Source organism: Piliocolobus tephrosceles, chromosome 11 (genome assembly GCF_002776525.5).
Source record: "Piliocolobus tephrosceles isolate RC106 chromosome 11, ASM277652v3, whole genome shotgun sequence".
Taxonomy (NCBI): Eukaryota; Metazoa; Chordata; class Mammalia; order Primates; family Cercopithecidae; genus Piliocolobus; species Piliocolobus tephrosceles.
Window position 1 is genome coordinate 83602489 of NC_045444.1, and position 9147 is coordinate 83611635.

The window sequence follows — 9147 nt, forward strand, 5'->3', positions numbered from 1 at the left end:
TTTTTTTTTTTTTTTTTTTTTTTTTTGAGACGGAGTTTTGCCCTTGTTGCCCCCAAGCTGAAGTGCAGTGGTGCAATCTTGGCGCACTGCAACCTCCGCCTCCCGAGTTCAAGCGATTCTTCTGCCTCAGCCTTCCAAATAGCTGGGATTACAGGCGCGTGACACTACGCCCGGCTAATTTTTTGCAGAAACGGGGTTTCACCATGTTAGCCAGGCTGGTCTTGAACTCCTGACTTCAGGTGATCCACCCACCTGGGCCTCCCAAAGTGTTGGGGTTACGGGCGTGAGCCATTGCACCTGGAGGATTTTGTTTGTTTGTTTGTTTGTTTTTTTGAGACGGAGTTTCCTTCCGTCGCCCAGGCTAGAGTGCAGTGGTGCGATCTCAGCTCACTGTAACCCCTGCCTCCCAGGTTCAAGTGGTTTTCCTGCCTCAGCCTCCCGAATAGCTGGGATTACAGACACCCGTCACCTCGCCCGGCTAATTTTTTGTTGTTGTTGTTGTTGTTGTTGAGACAAGAGTCTTGCTGTGTCCCCCAGGCTGGAGTGCAGTGGCACAATCTGGCTCACTGCAAGGTCCGCCTCCCGGGTGCACGCCATTCTCCTGCCTCAGCCTCCCGAGTAGCTGGGACTACAGGCGCCCTCCACCACGTCCGGCTAATTTTTTTTGTATTTTTAGTAGAGACGGGGTTTCAGCGTGTTAGCCAGGTTGGTCTCGAACTCCTGACCTCAAGTGATCTGCCCGCCTCAGCCTCCCAAAGTGCTGGGATTAGAGGCGCAAGCCACCACGCCAGGCTTCATAGTTGGTTTTCAAAAAATGTTTGTTGATTGGATTAGATGAGAATCTTTATTAAGCTGAATTTTTGATGTCTCTCGTAGGCATCTAAAATATGTCACAGTTATGATAAGGCAAAACATTTCATTTACAACATCTTTTCTGTATATAGTCATCCTTGGTGTCCTCTGGGGATTGGCTCCAGGATAAAACTATCCCCACCCCATACCAAAATCTGAGGATGCTTAAGTTTCCTATGTAAAATGGCATAGTGTTTGCATATACCCTATGCACATTCTGTTACATAGTTTAAATCAACTCTAGATTACTTAATAACACCTAATACAATGCAAGTGTTCTATAAATAGTTGTTAATACTGTATTATTTAAGGAATAATGACCAAAAAAAAAATAGCCGGTACATGTTTAGTACATACGCAACTATCTTAGACCTAGCTAGGTACGTAGTACATGTCAGCAACAATATAACATTTTCTGGATTTTTTTTATCCCCTGAAATATTTTCAATTCCTGGTTTATTGAATCTGCAGATGAAACCTGCAGATATGGAGGGCCAACTGTATAACTACATGTGTTTTCTAATATTTTAAAAACAATATTCTGTAAACTTTCTTAGTTTTTTTTGAAAAGGAAAGAATAGAGTATTGGTAGAAATTTAGTGTAGGTCATATAGGAAAATTTTTAAAACTGCTCTTTAGTATTTAGACAATGTCTGAGGAAAGGAATCCTGGAACGATTTCCAGAAGATTGTTTTATTTCCTGATATCTTCCTTTAATAAAATTAGTTCATTTTCATCCAGATAGGCCAGCTATCTAAAAAAAGATGAAATGTTTAAGACACTCAGAAAGGTATCCTCATTATCTACTGTCTGAATGAGGACATTGCTATTATAGTTAAATCCTTATGGAACACAGTCTCTGTCTTCTACCCTATCATTCCTTTTCTGTATACTTTTACTATATATGCATTATATCAATAAGTATGCCTTGCACTTAAACCTTTTTTTTTTTTGAGACGGAGTCTTGCTCTGTCTCCCATGCTGGAGTGCAGTGCTGCACTCTCGGCTCACTGCAAGCTCCGCTTCCTGGGTTCGCGCCCACCACCACGCCTGGCTAATTTTTTGTATTTTTTCGTAGAGACAGGGTTTCACCGTGTTAGCCAGGATGGTCTTGATCTGCTGACCTCGTGATCTGCCCACCTCGGCCTCCCATAGGGCTGAGATTACAGGCGTGAGCCACTGCGCCTGGCCTAAACTTTTATTCATTTTATATACACTCTGTTTTCTTCCAATTTGGTTTTTTTGCTCAAGGTTTTGGAGACTTAATCTTTGTATATTGCTTTTACAGGTTTATATACAGGTTTATAGATTATTGATTTACTCTTATCCCCTCCCCACCAAGTTTTACCTCAGAGACATTTGAGCTCCAACTATGTGTCAGGCATTGTGCTACCTACTGAGGTTACATAGGTAAACTTTGCTGAAAAATCAGTCAAATGGAAAGGTTCACTTAGGGGAATGTCTGTTAACTGTATTATCTACAGGTAGTTCCAGAACCAGGGCAAGATGCTCTATAAAAATATCCCCCTTAGGCCGGGCACAGTGGCTCATGCTTGTAATCCCAGCACTTTGGGAGGCTGAAGCTAGAGGATTGATTGTGATCAGGAGTTTGAGACCAACCTGGCCAACAAAGCGAGACCTCGTCTCTTAAAAAAAGAAGAAGAAATAAAAATATTCCCTTTAATAGAAGGCTGGTTTATTTGGATGTTTACTTCTCTTTTTAAAATTTTTATGGGTATATAGTAGGTGTATATATTTATAGGTTACATGAACTATTTTGATACAAGCATGCAATGTGTAATAATCACATCAGGGGGGTAAATGGAGTATCCATCACCATAAGCATTTGTCCTTTATGTTGCAAAAATTTAGGTTCTTTTAGTTTTTTTTAAATGTACAATTAAATTGTTTTTTACTGTAGTCACCCTGTTGTGCTAGCAAATACTAGGGTTTATTCATTCTTTCTATTTTTTTGTACCCATGGGTGATTACCTTTTTTTTTTTTTTTGTGATGGAGTCTCGCTCTGTCACCCAGGCCGGAGTGCAGTGGTATGATCTTGATTGACCACAACTTCCGCCTCCCTGGTTCAAGCAGTTCTCCTGCCTCAGCCTCCTGAGTAGTTGGGATTACAGGCGCACACCACCATGCCCGGCTATTTTTTGTATTTTTAGTAGAGATAGGGTTTCATCATGTTGGCCAGGCTGGTCTCGAACTCCTGACCTCAAGTGATCCTTCCGCCTCAGTCTCCCAAAGTGCTAGGATTAGTGGTGTAAGCCACCATGCCCGGCCTGATGATTACTTTTTAATGGTGCCCATATTTTGATTTAGAAATTTAAAACTATTTGGAATAAGAAGAATAATTTATAATTTCTGCTTAAAATAATACTTATGCATCTGGCATGGTGGCTCAGGCCTGTAATCCCAGCACTTTGGGAGGCCGAGGTGGGCGGATCGCAAGATCAAGAGATCGAGACCATCCTGGCCAACATGGTGAAACCCTGTCTCTACAAAAAATACAAAAATTAGCTGAACGTGGTGGTGTGCACCTGTAGTCCCAGCTACTTGGGAGGCTGAGGCAAGAGAATCACTGGAACCCGGGAGGCGGAGGTTGCAGTGAGTTGAGATTGCACGACTGCATTCCAGCCTGGTGACAGAGCGAGACTCCCATCTCATCATCATCATAATAATACTTATGGAGCAATAAATTAGTTACTAATGCTAGCTATTCTCTTTTGGTAAAAATCTGATTTGCTTTTTGGTGTCTGGAGATTTATTTTTTCATTGTAACTTTTTGAGAGATATTTAACCATCATAAACAAAAAAGTGATAGACTTACCTCCCCAATTAAGTAATACATTAAAGGTTTATGGGAGCTATATTTGAGGAATTTGTAATTGGAAAAAACATAATTTGTAGTTCATTTAAATAAAATCTTGATATTCATTTAAAAAACAAATAGCCAGGCGCAGTGGGTCAGGACTATAATCCTAAGAATAGGGCGGCTAAGGTGAGAGGTTGAGGTGGGATGATTGCTTACACCCAGGAGTTTGAGGCTGTAGTAAGCTACGATTGTGCCACTGCACACTAGCATGGGCTACAGAGTGAGACACTGTCCCTGAAAAAGAAAAATTGAATAAAATTTATTTCCTTATTTCACTGATAATTACATTGCAAAAGTTTTTTCTTCCCCTCCAGTGTGAGCTTTGGATCTTTATTAAGAATTGATGTTAATCATAATAGTATTTTGTATGTGCTTTAACTGTGAATTTATTTTTGTAGGATTTCTATAATTGGCCTGATGAATCCTTTGATGAAATGGACAGTACACTAGCTGTTCAACAGGTAATAAAAATAGTTTCTTTCACCCTGTGTCTTGGAGTACGATGTGTGAGTGCCCATTGGGTGACCTTTGTCTGTTGGTCAGTGTGTAGCAGTCTGCTTCCCAATGAAGTGTGCTCTTTCACAAAACAAAACAAAAAAAAAGTTCCTTTTACAACTCCAATAACCTAAGCATTTTACCTCTTTGATGTAGTTAAGTATTCTTACATCTTTTAGCATAGACAAGATTCCACTGAATTAATGGAATGCCTATTTAAAAGTTTAGTCAACCCTCATTTTGTTTTAAGATGGCATATTTGGGCCAGGCGCGGTGGCTCAAGCCTGTAATCCCAGCACTTTGGGAGGCTGAGACGGGCGGATCACAAGGTCAGGAGATCGAGACCATCCTGGCTAACACGGTGAAACCCCGTCTCTACTAAAATACAAAAAACTAGCTGGGCGAGATGGCGGGCGCCTGTAGTCCCAGCTACTAGGGAGGCTGAGGCAGGAGAATGGTGTGAACCCGGGAGACGGAGCTTGCAGTGAGCTGAGATCCGGCCACTGCACTCCAGCCTGGGTGACAGAGCGAGACTCCGTCTCAAAAAAAAAAAAAAAAAGATGGCATATTAAACTGGGCACTGTGGCTGCCAGCACTTTGGGAAACTGAGGTGGGAGGCCAGTTACTTGAGGCCAGGAGTTCAAGACCAGCGTGAGCAACATAGCAAGACCCTGTTTCTACAAAAAGATAAATTAGCCAGGCATGGTGGTGCACACCTGTAGTGCCAGTAGCTAGGGAGTCTGAGGTGGAGGGATCACTTGATCCTACTTCAAGGGTCTAATGAGCTATGATTGTGCCACTGTACTTCAACCTGGGTGACAGAGTAAAATCTTGTCTCTTAAAAAAATAAAAATAGCCCAGGGGCGGTGGCTCACAGCTGTAATCCCAGCACTTTGGGAGGCCGAGGCGGGTGGATCACCAGGTCAGGAGATCGAGACCATCCTGGCTAACATGGTGAAACCCCATCTCTACTAAAAACACAAAAAATTAGACAGGCATGGTGGCACGTGCCTGTAGTCCCAGCTACTCAGGAGGCTGAGGCAGGAGAATCGCTTGAAACCAAGAGGTGGAGGCTGCAGTGAGCGAGATTGTACCACTGCACTCCAGCCTGGCCAACAGCGAGACTCTGTCTCAAAAAAAAAACAAACCAAAAGAGGATTTCATTAAGGTGCGAATAAAAAGATAATATACATTGGAGCATACTAGTGTATTAGATTAGGCATCGGTTAAATTTTTTTTGTTTTGAATTTTTAGTAGAGACAGGATTTTGCCATGTTGCCCACCTTGAACTCCTGGGCTCAAGCAGTCCACCCCGCATGGCCTTGCAAAGTGCTGGGATTGCAAGTGTGAATCACTGCACTTGTCTTTTTTTTTTTTTTTTTTTTTTGAGATGGGGTCTCACTCTGTCGCCTAGACTGGAGTGCAGTGGCTCGAGGATGCCACACTGTAGTCTCAACTTCCTGGACTCAGCTGATTCTTCTGCCTCAGCCTCAGCCTTCCAAGTAGCTGGGGCTATAGGTACATACTACCACATCTGGCTAACTTTTTTGTAGAGAAGGGGTTTCACCATGTTGCCCTGGCTGATAACATTTTTAAAGGGAAAATATACCATAAATGGAGGCTGTTTGGCTTCATTTTGATAGCCAGATAGTAAAAGTAGATAGCTGGCTGGGTGTGGTGGCTTACGCCTGTAATCCCAGCACTTTGGGAGGCTGAGGTGGGCGGATCACGAGGTCAGGAGATCGAGACCATTCTGGCTAGGATGGTGAAACCCTGTCTCTACTAAAAATACAAAAAAATTAGCTGGGCATGTGTAGTTCCAGCTACTCGGGAGGCTGAGGCAAGAGAATGGTGTGAACCCAGGCAGCGGAGCTTGCAGTGAGCCGAGATCATGCCACTGCACTCCAGCCTGGGGGAGAGAGCAAGACTCCGTCTCAAAAAAGAAAGAAAAAAAGTAGATAGCTATTTGGATTTATTATGTTATTTGAAGATCTTAGAAAATAAAAGAGACATATAGTTGAATTATTGGAGCATTAAAAACCACCCATCTAGGCGTGGTGGCTGACACCTGTAATCTCAGTACTTTGGGAGGCCGAGGAGGGAGGATCAGTTTGAGGCCGGGAGTTTGAAACCAGCTTGGACAATATAGTGAGACCCTGTGTCTGCAAAAAAGAAAGACGGTTAGGCTAGGTGGTGTGAACTTGTAGTCCTAGCTACTTAGGAGGCTGAGGTGGGAGGATAGCTTGAGCCCAGGAGTTAGGGTTAACGGTGAGCTGTGATTGTGCCACTGCACTCCAGGCTGGTGACAGAGTGAGACCCTATCTCAAAAAAAAAAAGAAAAAGTGCTGTTCAATCAGCAAGTATTTATTGGGTTTTCACTATATACCTAGCAATGAGTTAGGCCTTGTGGAAGATAAAGGAATATAAGCATAGATCTAACTCTATGCCTAGAAATTGGTTAAATTTTGAAGAAAAATGTACAGATGGTTATTTCTTTAAAAATAGGAGGAAGTGGCCGGGCGCGGTGGCTCAAGCCTGTAATCCCAGCACTTTGGGAGGCCGAGACGGGCGGATCACGAGGTCAGGAGATCGAGACCATCCTGGCTAACACGGTGAAACCCGTCTCTACTAAAAATACAAAAAAAAAATTAGCCGGGCGAGGTGGCCGGCGCCTGTGGTCCCAGCTACTCGGGAGGCTGAGGCAGGAGAATGGCGTGAACCCGGGAGGCAGAGGTTGCAGTGAGCTGAGATCCAGCCACTGCACTCCAGCCTGGGCGACAGAGCGAGACTCCGTCTCAAAAAAAAAAAAAAATAGGAAGTGTCCTGTTACTTTGTTGAATTTGTTCATTTATTCTTGCAGGTTTTTTGGATGTGAAATCTTTAGGGTTTTCTACATATGAGACCATGTCATCTGCAAACAGATAATTTTACTTCTCCAATGTAGATCTGTTTTCTTTTTCTTGCCTAATTGCTCTGGCTAGACCTTTCAGTACTACTTTGAATAAAAGTGGTGAAAGAGGGCATCTTTGTCTTCTTCCTGATCTTAGAGGAGAGCTTTTAGTTTTTCACTGTTGAGTATGATGTTCACCATGGATTTTTCATATATGATCTTTATTATATTGAAGTTGTTTCCTTTATTTGTAGTTCATTCAGTGCTTTTTAGATCATAAAATGGTGTTAAATTTTGTCAAGTGCTTTTGCTGCACCTATTGAGATGATCATGTGTTTCTTTTTCTTACTTTTTTTTTTTTTTTTGTGAGACAGTCTCACTCTGTCACCAGGCTGCAGTGCAGTGGTGTGATCTCGGCTCACTGCAACCTCTGCCTCCCAGGTTCAAGCAATTCTCCTGCGTCAGCCTCCTGAGCAGCTGAGTCTACAGGCACGTGCCAGTACGCCCAGCCAATTTTTGAGTTTTTAGTAGAGATGGAGTTTCACCATGTTGGCCAGGATGGTCTTGATCTCTTGACCTCATGATCCGCCCACCTCAGCCTCTCAAAGTGCTGGAATTACAGGTGTGAGCCACCACGCCTGGCCAAAATATCATGTGTTTCTTTTTCATTCATTCTGGTTTTTTTTTTCTTTTTTTTTTAAGTTTGGGTTTTGCTCTTTTTGCCCAGGCTGGAGTGCAATGTCATGATCTCCGCTCACTGCAACCTCCACCTCTTGGGTTCAAGTGACTCTCCTGCCTCAGCCTCTTAGCTGGGATTGCAGGCGTGTGCCACCACACCTGGCTAATTTTGTATTTTTAGTAGAGATGGGGTTTCACCGTATTGGCCAGGCTGGTCTCAAACTCCTGACCTTGTGATCTACCCACCTTGGCTTCTCAGAGTGTTGGGATTACAGGCGTGAGCCACCATGCTTGGCCCATTCATTCTGTTAATGTGATATATTGATTGATTTTTTTTTTTTTTTTTTTGGATGTTAAACCATTTTTGTATTTCTTGTGTTCCAGGAATAAATTCCACTTGGTCATGGTGTATAAAAACCTTTCAATATGCTACTGAATTTGATTTGCTGGTATTTTATTGAGAATTTTGCTTTGGTGTTCATGAGGGATATCAGTTTGTAGTTTTAATAGTGTCTTTGGCTTTGGTGTCAGGACAATGATGGCATCATAGAATAAGTTAGAAAGTATTCCCCCCTTTTCAATTTTTTGGAAGATTTTGAGAAGGTGGTGCTAGTTTTTCTTTTTTCTTTCTTTCTTTTTTTTTTTTTTGTGAGACAGAGTCTCACTCTGTTGCCCAGGCCAGGCTGGAGTGCAGTGGTATGACCTCAACTCACTGCAGCCTCCGCCACCTGGATTCAAGCGATTCTCCTACCTCAGCCTCCTGAGTAGGTGGGATTACAGGCACCCGCCACTGCGCCTGGTTAATTTTTGTAGTTTTAGTTGGAGATGGGATTTCGCCATCTTGGCCAGGTCAGTCTTGAACTCCAGACCTCGTGATCTATACCCACCTTGGCTTCCCAAAGTGCTGGGATTACAGGTGTGAGCCATCGCTCCTGGCATTAGTTTTTCTTTGAATGTTTGGTATTTTCTTTAAATGTTTACTAGTGAAGCTGTTAGGCCCAGGGTTTTTCTTTGCTCAACACTGGGAATATAATTAATGCCACTGAACTGTACACTTAAAAATGGTTTAAGGCCGGGCGCGGTGGCTCAAGCCTGTAATCCCAGCACTTTGGGAGGCCGAGACGGGCGGATCACGAGGTCAGGAGATCGAGACCATCCTGGCTAACACGGTGAAACCCCGTCTCTACTAAAAACACAAAAACTAGCCGGGCGAGGTGGCGGGCGCCTGTAGTCCCAGCTGCTCCGGAGGCTGAGGCAGGAGAATGGCGTAAACCCGGGAGGTGGAGCTTGCAGTGAGCTGAGATCTGGCCACTGCACTCCAGTCCGGGCGACAGAACGAGACTCCGCCTC

The 9147-nt window shown here is 43.4% G+C and overlaps 1 protein-coding gene across 3 annotated transcripts in view; it reads left to right on the forward strand.

Moving 5' to 3' along the window:
* HSPE1 (heat shock protein family E (Hsp10) member 1) overlaps positions 1-9147 on the forward strand; it is a 67544-nt gene that overhangs the window by 24486 nt on the left and 33911 nt on the right. For all 3 annotated transcript variants that reach the window (XM_023218168.1, XM_023218146.2, XM_023218151.3), the window contains one exon: positions 4133-4195. In XM_023218168.1, the coding sequence (XP_023073936.1) occupies positions 4133-4195 (63 nt within the window). The remainder of the gene's footprint in view (positions 1-4132; positions 4196-9147) is intronic.